The 21,856-nt window shown below is 48.3% G+C and overlaps 1 protein-coding gene across 1 annotated transcript in view; it reads left to right on the top strand.

Moving 5' to 3' along the window:
* Positions 1-19,888, top strand: part of LOC103168766 — a 35,607-nt gene extending 15,719 nt beyond the window's left edge. Inside the window, exons 8-15 of the mRNA XM_039914261.1 lie at positions 1,152-1,337; positions 3,158-3,349; positions 3,824-4,096; positions 6,198-6,394; positions 10,944-11,128; positions 16,642-16,787; positions 17,870-18,019; positions 19,316-19,888. Coding sequence (XP_039770195.1) covers positions 1,152-1,337; positions 3,158-3,349; positions 3,824-4,096; positions 6,198-6,394; positions 10,944-11,128; positions 16,642-16,787; positions 17,870-18,019; positions 19,316-19,648 — 1,662 coding nt within the window. The 3' untranslated portion in view covers positions 19,649-19,888. The remainder of the gene's footprint in view (positions 1-1,151; positions 1,338-3,157; positions 3,350-3,823; positions 4,097-6,197; positions 6,395-10,943; positions 11,129-16,641; positions 16,788-17,869; positions 18,020-19,315) is intronic.
* The last annotated feature ends 1,968 nt before the right edge of the window (positions 19,889-21,856 follow it).

The raw sequence follows: 21,856 nt of genomic DNA, 5'->3' as shown, positions 1-21,856 counted from the left end.
GTATCTACCCCAGCACTTAGAACAGTGCTTGGCACATAGTAAGCACTTAACGAATACCATCATTATCATTATTATTATTATGAGGTAACTGAGGACCAGAGAAATGAAGTGACCTACCCAGGGTTCCAAAGCAGACATGTGGCCGAGCTGGAATTAGAACCAGGTCCTTCTGACTCCCAGGTCCGTGCTCTGTCCGCTAAGCCATGCTGCTGCTCAGAGTCAATACTTTTGAATCTCCTAATGGGATGGAGATGTTTCTATTAAAAATGAGAAATTCATCCAACCCAAACTGACAGAAATAACATCTGAAGAAATATGCAGTTTGAAGGGGTTCAAATGAGTAAGCCCCAAAAGGAGCGTGGTCTAGTGGAAAAGCCCAGGCCTGGGAGTCAGAAGGACCAGGGTTCTAATCTCGAATCCACTGCCTGCCTGCTGTGTGACCTTGGGCAGGTCATTTAACTTCTTTGTGCCTGAGTTACCTCATCTTAAAATGGGGATTAAGAATGTGAGCCCCATGGGGGATATGGACTATGTCCAACCTGATTAGCTTGTATCTACCCCAGAGCTTAATACAGTGCCTATCAAATAGTAAGCACTCCAACAAATACTATATAGATATGTGTATATACAGAAATAAAACTGTAGTTTTAGCCCAGTCAGAAATAGTGCATCTAAAGGGTAGGTAGAGAATATATATCTATTTACAGTTAGAGTGGGCAAATTAAACAGTTGAGTGCCCAAATATACACAGCCAAGTGTTATCAGCTGGCAGCTTTCCTGCTTAATTGCGGGTCTGGATAAGTATTTACTAAGTATCTACAAGATGAGTCCCAGGTTAATTAGTTCTGATTTTTCTCTTTAGTGCACACCATATAGCCAAATGCAAGATAAATCTGTCCTAGCAGGAGCTCACAATCTCGGCCACTGCTTTCCTGGGACTCCATGCCCCAGGGACACCCTAGGCTGCTTCTCAGTGGGTCACTGTGAGTCTGGAAGAGCTGGGAACATGTCTAACGATTCTATTGTATCGTACTTTCCCAAGGGCTTAGTACAGCGCTCTGCACTCCATAAGAGCTCAGTAAATCCCACTGATTAGTTGATCGAAGGGGGAGAGGGCTCCGCTCACTCTCGGCTTGTTGTCTTCCCGCCAGGATATCAGCGAGCACAGCCATTTCCTGAGTTACTACTACCTGTCGGCTGTGCATCCCGAAGCCATCTCCCAGATCCAGCACCTCCCGGAAGACCAATGCATCACCTCCTCAGGGAGCTCAGAAACCTCAGTGGTCATCATGGACCTCTGGAAGAAGAGGACAGCGTACACATGGAAGATCAAGAAGGTGGGATCTGGCTGTCCCCAATCCCCCATTTTTACCCTGAATCTGAGATGTGTGAAATAACAACAATTATGGTATTTAAGCACTACTGTGTGCCAGGCACCCTACTAAGCACTGGGGTAGATATAAGATGATCAGGTAGGCCACAGTCCCTGTCCAACATAGGGCTCACAGTCTTAATCCCTATTTTACAGCTGAGGAAACTGAGGCACAGAGAACTGAATTGACTTGTCCCAGGTCACACAACAGACAAGTGGCAGAGCCTGTGCTCTATCCACTAGTCCATTCTTCTTTTTCTCTCTCTTTCTCTCTCTCTACTCTCATCTGTCTTCTCTCTCTTCTCTTTCTCTCTATCCCCTCCCCTCCCCAACCCATTTGCAACACAGCTCAACTGATCATTAGGACAAGCTGAAAGAGACTGTTTGGGGTTAGTTTAGTGCAAAAAGAAAACCTTGTAATTTCCCCAGATAGAGCACCGTGTCTTGCACAGAGAAAGCTCTCAACAGATACCATTGATTGAATGCTGAATATTTTCAGCCCTTGTCACCTTCTCCCCCAATTAGACTGTAAGCCCGTCAAAGGGCAGGGACTGTCTCTATCTGTTACCGATTTGTACATTCCAAGCGCTTAGTACAGTGTTCTGCACATAGTAAGCGCTCAATAAATACTATTGAATGAATGAATGAATGTTGCTGATCCGCCTGAATGGCATCCCATTCAGTCAGTTAACAGTATTTATCGAACACTTACTGTGTGCAGAACAATAAACAGACCACAGCAAAATACAACTATAAACAGACACCTATTCAAACCTTCCGAATGTTCCCCTAGTGATGGTGGTTGTGATGGTTGTGGTGGTAGTTGTGCATGGTTGTTGTGGTAGTTGTGCATGGTTGTTGTGGTAGTTGTGATAGTGGTGAGGGTGGTTGTGGTGGTGGTAGCAGTAGCAATATCATTAACTGAGCACCCACTTGGTACAGTACACTGCACAAGACACAAAAATGAAAAGTACAGAATAAAAATCCATGTGGCTTTGCAGAAGATACCAAAAATCTATCTAGTCTGTATGCTCCCTTTTTCATGGTATTTGTCAAGTGCTTATTATATGTCAAGCACTGCAGGAACCGCTGGGGTATCGTTCATAGTTCCTGCCCCACTTGGGTCTCCCAGCGAAAGTAGGACGGAGAACAGATATTGAATACCCATTTTACAGCTGGAGAAATGGAGGTCCAGAATAGTTAAGTGAGTTGTCCAAGATAACATACCAGGCAAGTGGCAGAGTCAGGATTAGAACCCAGGTCTGACTCCCAGCCCCACGCCCATTTCACTAGACCATGCTGCCTCCCTAATAATAATAAAAATAATTATGGTATTTGTTAAGTACTTACTATGTGCCAGGCACTGTACTAGGCACTGGGGTGGATACAAGCAAAATGGGTTGGACACAGTCCCTGTTACACGTAGGGCTCACAGTCTCAATCCCGATTTTACAGATGAGGTAACTAAGGCACAGAGGAGTGAAGTGACTTCTCGAGGTCACACAGTGGACAAGTGGCAGAGTCACTTGTCCTGTAGTCGGGAAGCATGTCTACCAACTCTATTGTATTGTACTCTCCCAAGCACTTAGTACAGTGTTCTGCACACGGTAAGCACTCAGTATCTTTAATGGACTCCTGGGCAGTCAGTGCTTTGACCAGTCCAGCTGCACTCTGGGGCGGGGGGGAGGGGCAGGCTCTGGCCAAGGGACCTGTCCGGTCCCGGCCGGATGGAGGAGCGAGCAGGGGGTCTCACGCCTCATTGCTGGTCTGTGTCGACATCCCTAGGGTGTGCGGTGCTTTGACTATTGCAAGCCCCTGAGCCTGCTGGCCACTGGCGGGTCCGACTGCACCGTCCGTCTCTGGAACCGCTACGTGCCTGGCTGGCCAACCGCCATCCTCCGAGGACATTCCGGGGCCGTGCTGGGAGTGGCCATCCTCCAGATCCGGGACCAGCTGCTCAGCTTCTCCAAGGACGGGGTGAGTCTTCCCGACGGCCTGGGCCCACGTGGTCCCGCCTGGCCCCTCTGTGGCCCATTGCTGGCTCCTAGAGGGCTACTGAGGGGCAGGCAGGGAGAATCCTCATGCTACTCTACAGAGCTCCTGAGGGGCAGGTGCAGAGGATCTTCATTGCTGCCCCATAGAGGGTCAGCAAGGAGGAGACAGGGAGAAAGCCCATCACTGCCCCTTACTGGGCTAGCGAGGGGCAGCTGAGAAGAAGACTATCCCAAACTGAAGCCTGGGCAGGGAAGACCTCCCTCAACAGCTCCTGGGCCGAAGTCTCCACGACGCTTAGTCACCGAAGGCTTCACCAGCCTATCATCAGAGATGCCAGGACGGACAGGGGAAGGGGTCTCCAACGCTCAGAGGAACGGGGTTCTTCCCGGGACAACTCGGGAGGAGGGCCGGCAGGGCTGGAGGAAGCGGCTGGATTTCTTTCTCCATCGCTCACAGGTGCTCAAGGTGTGGGCCTTAGGCTCCTCGGCCTGCCTGCAGACGGTGAGGCTCCCACTGGACCGTGCTCGGCCCGAGCAAGATCTCGAGCCGGCCCGCTTCCCGCTCCTGCTCCTGCCCAACACTCCACCTCTGCCCCCCTTCCTCATCGTGGCCTATGCTGACTACCTCGGCCTGCTGAGGGGGGCCATCCCACGACGCCCCAGCCGAGACCGGCCCAGGACCCACCAGACCCCGCTCTGTGGGGTGCACCACATCTCCGCCTGCCACCAGGTAATGGCCGTGATGATGTTGGCGGTGGTGTTGATTGAGGGGAGACAGGCTCTGTGTTGAGCACTGGGTTGGAGACAAGGTAACCAGATGGGACCCAGTCCCTGGGCCACATGGAACTCGCAAGCTAAGAGGGAAGGAGAAATAGATATTTTACCCCCATTACATAGAGAAGGAAACTGAGACCCAGAGAGGCAGAGTGATTTCCCCAAGGTCCCACAGCTGGAAACTGATGGATCTGGGATTAGAATCCAGGTCCTCTGACTCCCAGGGCCCATGCTCTTTTTCCACTAGACCACACTGCGTCACGGTGGGGGACTCGAACCATAATGAGCTTGCCTCCTGGTCCCGGAGGGAGGGAGAGGACCAGGCCCTGGAGAAGCTGAGCGACCTAGCAGATAAAACATGGGCCTGGGAGTCAGAAGGACTTAAGTTCTAGTCCCAACTTCCACAGCTTCTCTGCTCTGTGACCTTAGGCAAGTCATCTAATTTCTCTGTGCCTCAATTACCTTAACTGGAAAATGGGGATCAAGACTGTGACCCCCTTATGGGACTTGGACTGTGTCCAACCTGATTAGCTTGTATCTATCCCAGCACTTATAACAATGCCTGGCACATAGTAATTGCTTAACAAATACTATTAAAAAATGGGAAAGGAGCTGGGAAAAAGGGTACAGGCCAGGCAAGTGGCTCTGACAAGTAGACCAGCCTGAGTTCTCCCAGCTTGCATTCTTTACGGCAAGGAGACGGAGCTTCGGAACTTCCCTCTCAGCTTTTTCTCCACCTCCCAACTCCTTGCCCCCATTACAGCTTTCATTTCCACAGGATGGAAAGTCAGGGTGGGTTTTGGCACAAAGGAAAACTTTTAGAAGCATCCCTGCTTCCTTCTAAATGAGGGGAAGCAGCATGGCCTAGTGGCTAGTCAGGGCCTGGTAGTCAGAAGGACCTGGGTTCTAAGCCCTGCTCTGCTACTTGTCTGTTGTGACACCTTGGGCAAGTCTCCTCACTCCTCACTCACATAGGTCACACAGACAAGGGGCGGAGCTGGGATGAGAACCCGAGTCCTTCTGACTCCCAGACCCATGCTCTATCCACTACGCTCTGTGGCTTCTGTCTTCTTCACAGTCATCTGCCACGGGGCTCGCAACACAGCTAAGCTGGAAAGCTACTTGGGGAGGATGAATGACAGTAGGGAACCCATACAGTTGCTGTATGGACAGCCGGAAGCCAGGAGGGCGGGGGAAATGTTTTACCCTGACTTTTTCTGTTTTAACATGACTCTACTAACTCTGCTGTGTTGTTCTCTCCCAAGGGCTTAGTGCAGTGCCCTGCACACAGTAAGCGTTTAATAAATACCACTGATTATTTACAGGGCGGCAGGAAAGTAGCCACAGACTGTATCTGTTCTGTTTTCTCCCTTAGGCTCCCCTAATCCTTCCACCCGCCTTCTGATACACTAGCCCTTTTACAGCTGGTTGGATCACACAAGATAGGGCAGAAGTCTAAATATTCTCAATATCTAAATAATAATATTTCTCAATTGTTGAATTTTTTTAAAAAATCAAAATCCATAAGCCACTCTGAAAGAGAACTCTCCCAGCAGGTACAAGTGACTGACCCTAATTTTATCGTTATTATTATTATTATTATATTTGGGAAGTGCTTGTTATGTGCCAAGCAGTGTTCTAAAAACTCAGTTGCATACAAATTAATCAGTTCCGACACAGTTCCTGCCCAAGGTGGGGCTTACTGCCTAAGTCGGAGGGGGAATAGGTATTGAATCCCCCTTTTACAGATGAGAAAACTCAGTTCCAGAAAGCGCAAGTGGCAGCAGGCAAGTGGCGAAGCTGGGATTAGAACCCAGTTTGTCTAATTCCCAGGCCTATACTCTTTCCACTGGGCCATGCTGCTGCTTCATTTGTAACATGGAGATATTATCCCTGCCTTCAGTTAATCAGTGGTATTTATTGAGTACACTATGGTAAGCGCTTGGGAGAGCCTTGGTAGACACATTCGCTGCCCACAAAGTACAGATTCTTCCCACCTGGAGCTTCCAGGGGTGCAATTGGGTGGTCTCTGTGTCCCTCCGCCTGTGTCTCCTCAGGGCTGTTCCCAGAAGCCCCCTTTCACCCACAGCAGCCGGGTCGTAAGCACGGAGCACTTGGGAAGAGGCTCCGGGGGCTACGTCTTAAGCAGCTCCTCGGACCAGACAACCAGGCTGCGGACCTCAGGCAGGCCACCCGTGGGGACCTTTGGGCAGCAGCTGAAATGGAACCTGCTGGCCACCATCACATCCCATGAGTAAGTGCCCGCTCACCCCTGGCCTTGACTCTGACTTGGAATGGGAGAGGAGGTTCTGGGAAACTGGTGCCCTTTCATTTAATAATGATGGTATTTGTTAAGCATTTACTCTGTGTCAAGCACTGTTCAAAACTCTAAGGTAGGTACGACCTAATCAGGTTGCACCCAGTCCCTATCCCACTTGGGGCTCACAATCTTAATCCCCATTTTACAGATGAGGGAATTAAGGCCCAGAGAAGTGAAGGGACTAGCCCGTGGTCATACAGCAGACAAAATGCTGAGCTGGAATTAGAACCCTTGACCTTTTGACTCACAAGCCCATGCTCTATCCACTATGCTACACTGCTTCTCTTTCGTTTGGCCCTTTTGGGAGGAGAATCAAGATTGGGTAGACTCACTGGTGATAGTGGTTTACAACAGGCTAGTTCAGGGAAATTGCATCCATCAAGGTGGGAAAATTTGTGTGGGAGCAGAGCATAGCTGTGACCTGCTCTGGAGTTAGTTTTTTCGGTGGTATTTGTTAAGGGCTTACTATGTGTCAGGCACTATACTAAGCATCAGGGTAGGTGCAGTTGGGCTGGACAAAGTCCTCAGACCCCATAGAGTTCACAGTCTTAATCCCCATTTTATTATTAATAATAATGATAATATTGGTATTAAGCACTTACTGTGTACCAAGCACTATTCTAAACCCTGAGGTAGATACAGTATCATCGGGTTGGACGCACGTGGGGCTCACAGTCTTAAACCCCATTTCACAGATGAGGTGAGGCAGAGAGAAGTGAAGTAACTTACCCAAGGTCACACAGCAGACAAGTGGCAGAGCTGGGCTTAGAATCCAGGTCCTTCTAGCTCTCAGGCCCTGGCTCTACAGGTGAGGTAACTGAAGCCCAGAGAAGTGAAGTCACTGGTCCAAGGTCACCCAGCAGACAAGTGACAAAGTGGGGATTAGAACCCAGGGCCTCTGACTCCCAGGCCTGGCCTCTTCCCATTAAGCCACACTGGTTTTCCCTGGGTGAAGCTTTCCAGCTGGGGAGGTTCCCTCAGAATCTGTCCCCAACATTCTGGGCCCATCACAATGGCGGGAGTGCCCTGGGCCCCAGAGGCCATCAATCCAGGACCACTATGCTGAGGGGAAGATGTAGAGGGGCCTGTAGTCATCCTGACAGGCAAGTGAAGGGCCTGGGAAATCCAAGGCCAGATCCTGAACCTGCCAGGAAAATGAGCCAGCCTGGATTCTCTTGGGGGAGACTGCCCCATCTGAAGAAAAAACCTGCTACTGGTGGGATCGCTGGGTAATTTATCTCTCTCCCTTCAAAGCGAAGACTACAAGTTCAGGGGAGCCTGCATGAATAGGGGTGGGAACAGGGTGGGAAGGAGGGTGGCAGAGAGGGAGAAAGTAACATGACTTAGTGGAAAGAGCATAGGCCTGAAAGTCAGAGAACAGGGCTTCTAATCCCGACTCTACGTCTTTTTTTCCCCATGGTTTTTAAGTGCTTACTATGTGCCAGGCCCTGTACTAAGTGCTGGGGTAGATTGAAGCTAAGCAGGTTTGGACACAATCCATGTCCAACATACAGCTCACCATCTAAATCCCCATTTTAGAGATGAAGTAACTGAGGTAACAAGGAAGTTAAGTGACTCGCCCAAGGTCACACAGCAGAAAGTGGTGGATCTGGGATTAGAACTAGAACCCAGGTCCTCTGACTCCTAGGCCCGTGCTGTAGCCACTTGGTCATGCTGGTTCTCACACTTGTCTGCTGTGTGACCTTGAGCAAGCCACTTGGCTTCTTTGTGCCTTGTTTACTTCATCTGTAAAATGGAGATTGACTGTGATCCCCATATGGGTCAGGGACTTTGTCCAAGCTTATTAGCTTGTATCTACCCCAGCGCTTAATAAAATGCTCAGCAGATAGTAAGCGTTTAACAAATACCATCTAAAGAGAGGGAAAAAAAATAGAGAAAGTGAGTCAGGGAGAAACTCCCCCATCACAGATGTCTGACAAACCCGAGAGTTTCTAACCAGAGCTGAAAAGACTCAATCAGTCATTTTTATTGAGTGTTTACTGTATGCAGAGCACTGTACTAAGCTCTGGGGAGAGTACAATACAACAATAAACAGGCATATTCCCTGCCCACAATGAACTTACCATCTGGAGGATGAGCTTACAGTCTAGAGGAAGGGTTTAAAATAGTGATTTTTCTGGCCTGTGAGCTCTTTGAAATCTGTCCCCTTCCCACCTGTCCTCATTGCCAGCACTAAAACCCCTGCCCCTCTTTCATTCCACCTTCGAGAAAATTTGAAATTTGGGTATAATGCAGGAGCACACCCTTTCCCTGGCTGCTCCCAATCTAAACCTCTTTTGTCCTCAGTTTCTGAGAACAAAGGAATGTTCCATGCTTGTCACTGCCTCTGTCGGCAGCACACAGGAGCAAAAACCTAGCAGGGTGGGATTCCAGTCATTTGACTCCACCATAGGTCAGCTGGGTGACCTTGGACAAGTCACTTGATCTCTGTGTGCCTCAGTTTCCTCATCTGTCAAATGGGGATTAAGACTGTGAGTCTCATGTGGAGCAAGGACTGGGTCCCACTTGAAAGGCTTGTATCTACTTCAGTCCTTAGTACAGTGACTGGTACATAGTAAGCACTTAAGAGATACCTTAAAAAAAAGTGGCATCTTTGTGAGTTTGGGAAGCAAGTTTCTTGCCCAGTGCTTGGCACATAGTAAGCACTTAAAAAATACCATTATTACTATTATTGCCACGAGGGGCTCTCTAAAGATTTGTGGTTGTCAGCCAGCCCCCCCACCTCCCCTCACTCTCTGAGAACAAGGAGCCCTCTGTGTTGAAGAGCCAATGGACACTAAATTGGCATTTTGCTGAGAGATCTGTTCACCTGTCATCCAAATATTTGTCTTTCTCAAAACCCCATTTGCTCCAGAGTGCTGACCACAGCTCTGGAGATAAGCGAAGAATAGATTGCAATGACTAAAGGTAGGGTTCGGGGGGGCACTGTGGAAAAACAAACCTGAACAGCAGAGCAACAACACGAGAGCACCAGAGTGATGATAAAGAGGCCTAGTCGGAGAGGGCTCGGGGTTTGGAGTCAGGAGACCTGGCTTCTAATCTTTGTTCTGCCTCTTGCTTGTTGGGTAACATCAGGCAAGTCACCTAATTTCTATGGGCCTCAGTTCCTTCATACTAATTACGGTATTTATCAAGTCCTTACTGTGTTGAGCATGGTACTAAGTGCTGGAGTAGACTAAAGACGATCAGGGTGGACATTTGACGGTTTGGAAGGGATTAGGATTTACTCCCCATTTTACAGATGAGGAAACTGAAGCACAGAGAAGGTAAGTGACATGTCCAAGATCACAGGCATGTGGGAAGCCAAGACAAAAACCCATGTCATCTGATTCCCAGGCCCATGCTCTTTCCACCAGGCCATGCTGCTTATTTATCTGTAAAATGGGGATACAATCCCTACCCTCCTTGTCAAGCAAGGAGTTGTATTTATTGAATGCTTCCTGTGTGTGAAGCACTGTGTTAAACATTTGGAGAGTACAGTACAACAGATTTAGTAGATACATTGTCTGTCTACAAGGAGCTTAGAGTCTAGACGCAGACATTAAAATAAATTATTGATACGTACCTAATTGTACCTTAGCCTAGGAGTCCTGGGAGGCACAGGGATTGTGTCCGATCGCATTGCCTTGTATCTATCCTGATGTGTAGCACGCTGCCTCTCATGTCGTAAGTGCTTAATAAATACCACCAATATTATCATTAGTCTTGGTCTCCATCGCAAAGTGTAATTCATGCCTCTGAGGCAAAGCAACAGTCAGGATGTTTTCGTAAGGGACAGATCATAGAACCAAACTGGCTGTGTGGCCGAAGGAAATTTCCAAATATATCAACTTGGTATCTCCCACTTAAACTTTTTGGAATTCCAAATATTTTGCTCTCTCCATGGGTTCTGATTTTCTGTATAATGTTGCTTAAGCACTTCGATACTCATCCCAGCCCCACAGTACTTAGGTAAATATTCTTATACTTTACTCTTTCCCCCTCTAGACAGTAAGCTAGTAGTGGGCAGGAAATCTGTCCATACTTTTATTATATTGTACTCTCCCAAGCACTTAGTACCACGCTCTGTACACAGTAAGTGCTCAGTAAATATGATTGACTGACTAATTGACCAACTAAAGCAGGAGAGGACTTTTTCATCCATTCGCAATTCTTTTACTTGAGAAAACTCACAGGGCCTGCTTTTTTACAGAACAGAAAGGGTGATTGTCTTAAGTGTGGAGTTCTCCCCTCTGTAGATTGTCCTCCCCATCTAGATCATAAGCTCGTTGTGGAAAGGAAGAGAATCAACCAACTCTGTTATATTGTACTCTCCCATCTGCTTAATACAGTGCACACAGTAAGCTCTCAATAAGTATGATTGGTTTCCCATTGGTGTATATATCTCCAGTTTCAGTGCCTGGGTTTTCTTTTGGAGTAGTTAAATGGTAGACTTTCAGAGTTTGTTTTTTTTTCCACTCAGGGATTCTAGTGAGAAGACGGGGGAATTCAGGAAAAAAGAGAGCTCAAGAGAGCACCGTTGTTTACCTCTCAATGTGCCCCTCCAACATGGGGAAATTATCCAGATCCCGGATGGAATGGGGAGAAAGAAGACCCATAAAGAGCGAACTCCCATTGGAACATCGGGACAGAGAAAAGGATCAAAAGGTAATGAAAACTGTAGTCATTTTAAAAATAATAATTGTGATATTTGTTATGGGCTTACTAAATGCCAACCACTGTACTAAATGCCAGGGTAGATAGTTCAACAGGTCCCTCATGGGGCTCGCAGTGTAAGTAGGAGGGAAAAAAGATATTGAATCCCTGTTTTACAGATGAGATAACTCAGGCACAGAGAGGTTAAGTGATTTGCCCAAGGTCCCACACCAGACATGGGGTGGAGATGGGATTAGAACTCAGGTCCTCTGGCTCCCAGGCCCGGGGTCTTTCCAGTAAACCACGTTGCTTCTGACTGTGCTAAGCTCCGGGGTAAATACAGGGTGATCAGAACTGTGTCCATCCTGATAACCATGTAATGACCCCAGTCCTTAGAACAGTGCTTGACAAATAGAAATACAATAATAAAAGGAAAAAAAGAATAAGATAAACCAGCCCCTGCCCCACGTGTGACTCACAGTTTAAAGTAGGGTTTTTCATCGCCATTTTACAGATGAAAAAACTGAGGCCATTCAACTGGCTAGTGACAGAGTTGAGATTAGAACTCAGGCATCCTGACTCGCAGTCCTGGGCTTTTTCCACTAGGGCTCACTGCTTCTCCAGGTAAGAACTGATCCCAAAATGAGCTCAGTTCTGATACGCTCCACCGGGATCGCTTCTCTCCGCTGGAGGAGGGAGGCAGGGATACAGAAGGTGGAGCCAAAGATTGAGGAGATGCCCTGGAGTGGCATGGTCTAGTGGAAAGAGCATGGCCCTGGAGTCAGAGAACCTGGGTTCTCATTCTGAATCTGCCAAATGCTTACTGTGGGACCTTGAGTAAATCACTTAACTTCTTTAAGCCTCAGGTTTCCTGTTTTCCCTCCTGCTTAGATTGTGATGCCCAAGCTGAACAGGGCCTGTGTCCAACCTAATTAACCTGTATCTACCCCAGCTCTTAGAACAACATTTGACACATAGGAAGCACTTAACAAATACCATTAAAAAAAAAAGAGTGAGAAGAGCTTTGTGGAGGCCTAAGACGTAACTCGACTTCTCTGGCCACAGAGAAAGTTGGACACTTCTCTCCCTTTATAGATCTTCAACTTGATCTGAAGTTTGGCTCCTGTAGTCAACAACTCTCAGTGAGTTGCCCCCAGACTGTTCTGGCTTTTTAAATTGTCAGTCGATCAATGGAATTTACTGAGCTTTTAGTCTATGCAGAGCATTTTACTAAGCACTTGGGTGAGTTATGTATGTGTCATCTTTTGTAGGTAGTCTAAGTCAAAACTATATTGAAGATCAGACCCACCCCCATCCACCATTTTTAATGGTATTTGTTATGCACCTTACTGTGTGCCAGGCATTCTATTAGGCGCTGGGGTAGACACAAGCTAATCAGTTTGGACACGGTCCCTGCCCCATAGGGGGCTCACAGTCCCCATTTTACAGATGAGGTAACAGAGACGCAGAGAAGTGAAGTGATTTTCCCAAAGTCACAAAGCCATTAAGTGGTGGAGCTAGGATTGGAATCCAGGTCCTTCTGACTCCCAGGTTCATGTTCTATCCATTAGGCCAGGCTGCTGCTCTATCCCTTTCAGCTTTAGAGACATTCAATTAGATCTTCAATCCTCGATTTCATCACTTGTCTTCCTGTCTGTCTACCCGAGGGCATTAAATATTATAAATGATTTGTTCATATGAATGTCTGTCTCCCACTCTAAACTGTAAGCTCCTTATGGACAGGGAATGTGTCTGCTAATTTTATTGTATTGTACTCTCCCAAGCGCTTAGTACAGTGCTCAGCACACAGTAAGCACTCAATAAATATGATTGACCAACTGACTCCACGAGGGCTGGCCCAAACACGCTCTCCTCCAGCACTCGCTCCAAATATTTCAAATCAATCAATCAAACATATTTATGAAGCGCTTACTATGTACAGAGCACTGTACTAACAGTCTGTTCAGTGCAACAGACTCGGCAGGCACGTTCCCTGCCTATGACAAGCTCACAGTCTCAAGGGGGAGACAGACATTAATATAAATAAATAATTTGTAATATATCATTGAAAGATATGTATGTAAGTGTGGCAGGGTTGGGGTGGGGCGAATAACAAATGTCCAAAGGTCCCAGATCCAAGTGCAGAGATAGTATGATAACAATAATGGTATTTGTTAAGCGCTTACTACGTGCCAAGCACTGTTCTAAGCGCTGGGGTGGATGCAGGGTAATCAGGTTGTCCCATGTGGGGCTTACACTTTTAATCCCCATTTTACGGATGAGGTAACTGAGGCACAGAGAAGCTGAGTGACTTGCCCGAGATCACACGCAGACAAGTGAAGGAGCTGGGATTAGAATCCACATCCTCTGATTCCCAAGCCCATGCTCTTTGCACTAAGCCACACTGGAGAACGTACCGGGGAAGAGAGGGCTTCATTGGGGAAGGCCCCTTGGAGGAGATGTGATCTTAATAATGCTCTGAAGGTGGAGAGAGTGATGGTCTGGCATATATGGAAGGGGAGGACGTTCCAGGCTAGGGGGAGGATGGGATAAGGGGCGCTGACAAGATAGACTTTCATTCAATCGTATTTATTGAGCGCTTACTGAGTGCAGAGCACTGTACTAAGCCCTTGGGAGAGTACAAAATAATAGTAAACAGAAACATTCTTTGCCCACAGTGAGCTTACAGTTTAGAGGGAGAGACAGACATTAATATAAATAAATAAATTGTAGATTTGTGCATATGTGCTGTGGGGCTGGGAGGGAGGAATGAATAAAGGGAGCAAGTCAGGACGACGCAGAAAGGAGTAGGAGAAGAGGAGAGGAGGGCTTTGTCAGGGAAGGCGTCTTGGAGACATGCCTTCAGTAAGGCTTTGAAGGGAGGAGAGTTAGACGAAATAAAAATGGACGAGTTTGGGACAAGGTTTTTGAAAACCCCCAGCCCTGAATGTATCACGGGCCAGTGGAGGCAGCAGGGAAGCCTGGATCGCAGGGCTGAAGCGAAGAATTACAGGAGGATTGTGGGTAAAGGGAGGGTTGCCCAACTGAGTGTGTTGCTCAGCAGGCAGACCTGTTCACCAGAGAGAGGAGAGGGAGGTGGGGTGACGGGCCGTGGCTGAGAGAAGAAACCCCAGTGGCCGCCGAGCTTCCTGTTTAAGGAGGCGCAGCCCGCCAGTTAAGCCGTTTTTCCAACCACACGCCGGGGTCACCGAGTTGGACCTGGGGCAGTGCCAGGCCTGTGGGTGGATCCCGCGGCCCTCCCTTCCCCACGTGTATCCGCCCAGGCTACCTGGAAGCTTTACCGCAGACCGCGAACGGTTGGATCAGGAGCACGTACTGAGCGCCCACTCTGAGGCGAGTACTGAACTAGGCGATTGGCAGTAATAATAATAATAACCATCATATTTGCTAAGTGCTTACACTGTACTGAGTGCTGGGGTAGACAGAAGAAAATCAGGTTGGACACAGTCCCTGTCCCACATAGAGCTCACAGTCTTAATCCCCATTTTACAGATCAGGTTACTGAGGTGCAGAGAAGTGAAGTGACTTGCCCAAGGTCACATAGTGGACATGGTTTCTGACCTCAAGGAGCTTACAATCTTTATCATAATAATGTTGGTATTTGTTAAGCGCTTACTATGTGCCAAGCACTGTTCTAAGCACTGGGGTAGACACAGGGGAATCAGGTTGTCCCACGTGGGGCTCACAGTCTTAATCCCCATTTTACAGATGAGGTAACTGAGACACCGAGAAGTTGTGACTTGTCCCCAGTCACACAGCTGACAAGTGGCCGAGTCGGGATTCAAACCCATGACCTCTGACTCCAAAGCCCATGCTCTTTCCACTAAACCACGCTGCTTCTCTATCAGGCTTTCAGTAATAGTTATTGAGTTCCTACTCTGTGCAGTATAATGACAACAGACAGATTCCCTGCCCACAAAGAACTTACAGTTTAGAAGGGAAGACAGACATTAATAAAAATAAATAAATTACAGATACGTACTTTAGTGCTGTGGGGCTGGGAGGGGGAATGAAGAAAGGGAGCAAGTCAGGGTGATGCAGAAAGGAGTGGAAGAAAGGAAAACAGGGCTTAGGGAAGGACTTTTGAAGGAGATGAGCCTTCCATAACGCTTTGAAGTGGGGGAGAGTAATTGCCTTTTGGTTATGAAGAGGGAGGGCATTCCAGGCCAGAGGCAGGATGTGAGGGAGGAGGTCAGCAGCAAAATAGACGAGATGGAGGTACGGCAAGTAGGCTGGCATTAGAGGAGCAAAGTGTGTAGGCTTGTTAGCAGTAGGAGAGCAGCAAGGTGAAGTAGGAGGGGCCAGGGTGATTTGAGTGTTTTAAAGACGATGGTGAGGAGTTTTTGTTTGATGTGGAGGTGGGTGGTCAATCATGGAAGGTTCTTGAGAAGTGGGGAAACATGGACTGATGGGAACAACAGAGTGAAGTATGGACTGAAGTGGGAGAGACAGGAGGCCGGGAAGTCATCAAGGAGGCTGTTAGAGTAATCCAGGCAGGAAAGGATAAGTGCTTGGATTAACACGGTAGTAGTTTGGATGGAGAGGAACGGATGGAGGAAAGGGCTCATTGGACTCGGAGATCATCCCTATCTCTGAGTCCAAATAAATCATAGGCTTAACTGCAAAACCAGCTTAGCAGTCACACATCTATTTGTACTTTTGTTTCTGTACATATATATTTTTCTGTGCATTCAGTAATTCAACTGTTTCATCCTACTGTGTTGTTGCTTCCCATCCAGCCTTCATTCATCCTCCTGATTGTTCTATCTGTAAATAACTTTTGTCCAGCTCCCTCATGTGTTTGTAAGCTCCTTGAGAGCAACGATGTGTGTTTTGCTACTGATTGCATTCTCCCAAGAGCTCAGTATGGTGCTGAGCCTAGTAGGAGCCCAGGAAATAATACTTGATTTAGACATTTGATAGTAGTGAGGAGAATCTCCACTGTGCCTATGAAGAAAAAAACCAAAAAGGTCAATCCATCAGGAGTATTTATTAAGTGCTTGCTGTGTGCAGAGTACTGTACTAAGCGCTTGAGAGAGTACTATAAAACAATATAGCAGACACATTCCCTGCCCTCAACAAGCTTGTCTCAATCATTGCTATTCACTGAGTGTTTTCTGAGTGCAGAGCACCATTCTAAGTGCTTGGGAGAGTACAATATGACAATATAACAGACACATTCCCTCCCCTCAACGAGCTTATCTCAATCAGTGACATTTACTGAGTGCTTACTGTGTGTAGAGCACTGTACTAAGTGCTTCGGAAAATGCACTGCAATAGAGTCGGATTCCACTACCCCGCCCTTGAGGAAAATATCCTCTCTCCTGCTATTTCTATTATTTATTAATGTCTGTCTCCCCCTCTAGACTGTAAGCTCGTTGTAGGCAGGGAATGTGTCTGTTTATTGTTATATTGTACTCTCCCAAGGGTTTAATAGAGTGCTCAGCATACTGTAAGTGATCAATAAATACAATTGAATGAATGACTGAGTTTTGTTTGAACAGATGGCGAATTCTCTCTCCACCTGGGGGCTCTCCCCCGAGCTCTCACACCCCTAAGTAAGAGACCCCCTGACGCTGAGATCCTCAGCCCAGATTCTGCCTCCCTGCTCACAAGTAGCTGCAGCCACTGCAACCTCAGCCAGCACCTGGTAAGCGCCCCCAAAACCCCCACCCAAATATTGAAAACGGGGAGGTGGACTCCTCCCTGCCTCCCTGCCCAGGAATGGCTGTGGGAGAAAAGCAGCAGAGACACTGAGGCACAACTATGAATCGATCAATGGCATTTATGGAGTGCTTACTAAGTGTAGAGCACTGTTCTAAGCACTTGGGAGAGTACAACAGATTTAGTGGACCCTAGCCATAACGAGTTTACAGACTAGAAGGGGAGATGGGAGTTAATATAAATAATTTATAACATACAGTTTAAATATATGTATATAAGAGTTGTGCAGTTAGGCGCAGGGCAAATGTCATATATCTAAAGGTCACAGGTCCAAGTCCATGGACATTGCAAAAGGGAGAGTGAACTGGGGGAAAAGAGGACTTTATTAGGGAAGGCCTCAATTTAATCGCATTTACTGAGCACTTACTGGGAGGGAGGGAGGGAGGGAGGGAGGGAGTTCCAGGCTGGAGGGGAGACGTGGGAAAGTGGTCACCAGCAAGATAGACAAGATCAGGGCATAGCAAGTAAGCTGGCACTAGAGAGGCAGTGTGTGCTGGCTGGGCTGGAGTAGGAGATTGGTGAGGTAGGGTGGGGTGAACCGAATGAGGGCTCTAAAGACACAGTAACGACACTAGAGGTAGAGACAGGCTTCAGGGAGGAAACCTGAAACCCACAACTGGAAGGGCCTCAAGAGCCTCCCTCACTCCTCCCTCATCCCCGCCCTGACCACCAATCAGAACACAGCTTACAAAGGGATCTCTGCCACCTCGGGCACCTGAGGGGAGCCCACTCCTCTAGTAAGAGGGGTCCAGTGGGCCAGGAGGGTGGTGGGGGTGCGGGAGGCCGGGCTGGGCGAGCAAACCTTCCCACCGTCCCCTCGGGGCCTGGTGCAGCATCAAGTGGGCCAGAGTCACCTCCCCCCGGACCCCCTTGGGGACCCAGTCTCTCCTGAGGGAAACTCATGCGGCCCTCGAACAAACAAGATCAGAGGCCCTGGCAGGGCCTTCGAGATGAGGTTTGATGTGATGTGTGAGGGCCTTCACCTGTCATGTTTTCTGTCCCACTCAGCAGGGCTCTTTCCAGCACTCCCTGGATGCCCGTCTGGAGAAAAGGATCTCTGGCAGGAGGGAACGCCGCAGTCTCTTTGGGGATATCGACGTCCACAAGCTTTTGCAGTTTGGCCAGATCTGTTCCCCTTTTCAAGCTCTGGCCACGCCAGTGAGCATGCCCTGCCCTGCCACCCCAAGCACCCCCCTGCCCTAGTCTGACAGGCGGTCATATTTACTGAGTGCTTACTGTGTTTACTGAGTGCTTACTGTATGCAGACCACTGTACTAAGCGCTTGGAAGAGTACAGTATGACACTGTAGCAGCCACATTCCCTGCCTGCAGCAAATTTACAGCCTAGAGGAGTGTGGCACTACAAGGTAACAATCTTGTAGGGAATTTTACGTGTCGTTGAATGTACCAAGCCACATTAGATGGAGTGAAGCGCCTGACTTAGGTCAATTGGTAATGTATCCTATTCCCCCAACATCACAGACCCCTGACCTCTCTCTTCTATCTAACTAAGCCCTTCCGAAATGATGATCATTGGCCAGTCAGGTGAATGGTTCTGGTCATCGATTTCCCCTGCCAGGCAAAGGGAGGGAGGAGGGTGTCCCAGGGCTAGGGTTCCTCTGAGGGAGAGCAGGATACTGCTCTCTTCTTAAACCCAATTGCCCCAGGATCCTAGTGGCGATCAGAAACATTTCAGGAGCAGAGGTCTTGGGCTACCCAGAAAAGTCAACATCTTGTTCTCCGTCCTGAGGAAATCCAGGTGGTTGTATCTGCCAAGAGGCAAATCCCCTAACCTTAATCTATAATAATAATAATAGTGTTTATTAAGCACTTACTATGTGTTAAGCAGTAGGGTAGGCATAATATAAGCCGATCAGACACCATCCCTGACTCTCTTGAGGAAGGAGAACAGGTATTACAGAAACATTTCGGCCTAGTGGATAGAGCACGGGCCTGGGAGTAAGAAGGTCATGGGTTCTAATCCCCGCTCTGTCATTTGTCTGCTTTGTGGCCTTGGGCAAGTCCCTTCACTTATCTGTGCCTCAGTTGCCTCATCTGTAAAATGGGGATTGAGACTGTGAGCCCCATGTGGGACAGGGACTAGTGTTCAAGCCAATTTACTTTGATTCACCCCAGCACTTAGTATAGTGCCTAGCATGTAGTAAGTGCTTAACAAAGACCATAATAATAATTATTATTACTATTATTATTTGGCTTACTCTCATTTCACAGCAAAGGAAACTGAGACCCAGCAAGGTTATGACTTGCCTAAGGTCACACAGGCCAGTGGCAGAGCGGGAACTCGAACTCGGGTCTCCTGACTCGCAGTCCCATGTCCTCCCCATTAGGTCATGCCGACGCTGGGGGCTCCCAATCCGTGCATGGGAAGGGCTGGCAGGAAGATCATCTGTGCAGCTGGATGGGCCCTAACTCCCTCTTTCCCCCTACCCCACAGGAGATAGAAGGACTGGCCTTCCCCAAGGACCTGCCCGTGAGCTCCCGAATGCTGAACCGGGGCCTCACCAGCCTGTCTGAATCGGACCTCAGAGACCTGCATCTCTCCTTTCCAGAGAAGGAGGAAGAAGAGGAGGAGCCCGGGGCCAAGCGAGCAGGAGGAGGAGGAGACTCCAACGAAAACCCCTTCATTTCCCCCGTCAGTCAACAGAGCAATATTGAACCACCTGCGATGATCCAAGCACAGGGCTCTGTTCTGAGAGGCCGGGGGAGCAGGAGGAGTGGGAGGGAGAGAATCTCTCCAGACACTACAGCTCGTAGCCGGAAGGCCTAAGTGCATTCGCTCATCCCCGGGTGGACCTGGCATAGAAACGGGGGCTTTTTTTTTTTTTTATCAGGCCTGGGCTGATGTAGCGGGGAGCCGTCTTCAAACAACACCCACTGAGTTTCTGATGCACTTGAGCTTGGATCTGGTTTTTGGATGCTTATTCTGTGAGACTGCTTAGTAGAGCTAGCGACCAGAGAGGTCTTCCATCCTTTATCAAAAATGATTAAAGTCAGGGTTTAAGAATGATTCTGAAAGGGCTGCAAAGCCCATCTCTGAGCCGCGGGTCCGTGGACCTCAGACCCCACTCCGGAAACTCAATTCCATCAGAGAGATCGGGAGGCTTTGGGTTTATTTCCAGGTGGGTTTTCTGATCCTGCCACATCTTCCTTCCTTCCTAACAGCCTCTGCTGAGAGCTGGCTGAGGTTTTAGAAACAGATCGAGGAGTATCTTCTTCAGGAGGGATGTGGCAGGGACGATGAGGGTGGATTGGTGGAATTTGCCTGTATTAGCTCATCTCTCTGCAGGGCTGCCCTTAGGTTGGACTGTGAAGCTGATACATTTCTCTAGTTAGTGTAGGGAGAGAGAGGATGCTTGGGGAATTTCAACTTCTCAAGCACAGTCCACTCTCTCTCTGAAGCATCGCACGATCGCACGCTCGCTCTAAATCAGTGGTGTAATCTTGCCCTTAAGGCTCCTGGCAAAACTCACAGATGCATTTTTAATGAAGAACTTGCACATTTTTCTTGCACACTGGAGCTAAATAATACCAGTTGCTGAAAAAGGCCCTGAGTTTACAGGATTTGTTTTTTTTTTAATATTTAGTTATCAGGTAAAATCATAGTGTCTTTGACTTTAATTACCTGGTAATCTGCACTTGATTGATAACCGCATAATTGGACAATTGCAAGTCATCACCAGGGGCTGCCCCTCAGTCCCTGGGGGTTTTTTTTCTTTTCCTTAAATCTATTTGAAGGTATTTCCCAACCCCAGGGGTGGGATGCCCAGTGGGTTTCCCACCTGGAGGATCCTGTGGGTGGGTGAGCGCTTGGGAGATTGGTAAGCAAAGGAAATAAGCGTGTCCAGGAGCGTGCTCCAATTTCCCAGAAAGCTGTTCCGTTCCCTTGACATGGACACTCTGTCCGGGGAGACACCGTCTGCTTTGGGCCGTGTATATCTGAGGTCACCAAAGCCTCCTTGAAGAGTTGGGAAGCGCATAGGTTTGCTGAGGAGAAGATGGCCCCAGATCAGGTGTGTATTATCCCTGTAGCCAGCAGAGGAGAGATGAGGAAACCTTCTTGTCCCCTAGGCCAGCCGGTGGTGTTGGCTCGTAGAATACCACGGGTGAATTGGGAGACTTGCTTGTGGTTGTAGATGCCTCAGAAGGGGAAGCCAGGGGAACTGGCAGAGAAGCAGTTTTGCCTAGTGGATTGAGATCGGGTCTGAGAGTCAAAAGGACCTGGGTTCTTATCTGGACTCTGCCACTTATCTGCTGTATGACCTAGGGCAAGTCACTTCACTTCTCTGTGCCCTAGTTACTTCATCTGTAAAATGGGGATTAAGACTGTCAGCCTCATGTGAGACAGGGACTGTGCCCAACTTGATTATCTTATATTTACCTCAGAGCTTAGAACAGTGCCTAGCATATAGTAAGTACTTAACAAATACCATAAAAAAGATGAAGTGGGAGAGGAGGCTGGCTTGGAGCGGGGGCCAACTGAAATATCAGGGAATCCAGGCAGGAGAAAATGAGTGCTGCCACATTTCCTGAGGCAGCTTCTTGAGTTTGAGGTCATTTTGGAATCCCGACCCCTGGGACAGACCACCCAATCTATAACTCAGGCATTGAATGGCCTAGACCAAAGTGATGCTAGCAGGTAAGCGCCAGTAGAGGCTGGAGGCAGAACTAAGGCGAAGGAACTGGAATTAGATCAAATGAAGCAGGCCTTGGGAAGCTCTTCCTCCACCAGCAGGAATCCTTTGGATGGTAAGTGGTTCTCGTGGGTCAAAACACTACGTGTGCTTTTTAGTCCTACTACTTGCTGGTTGCATTCCATGATGGACAGGGGACACATTCCCTGCTCACGGGGATGAAAGCAGGTAGGTGGCGTTCAATAGACAAGAAGTGATTGAAATGATATCTTTGCCCTGGTTTGGGGGCCTAAGGTTTAAGGCCAAGGCTCATCCTCCAGTCTTACTGTCCGACTATGTCATTT

Source organism: Ornithorhynchus anatinus, chromosome 15, assembly GCF_004115215.2.
Source record: "Ornithorhynchus anatinus isolate Pmale09 chromosome 15, mOrnAna1.pri.v4, whole genome shotgun sequence".
Lineage (NCBI taxonomy): Eukaryota > Metazoa > Chordata > Mammalia > Monotremata > Ornithorhynchidae > Ornithorhynchus > Ornithorhynchus anatinus.
Note: the sequence above shows the minus strand (reverse complement) of the source record. Positions and strands in the feature narration are given on the sequence as shown.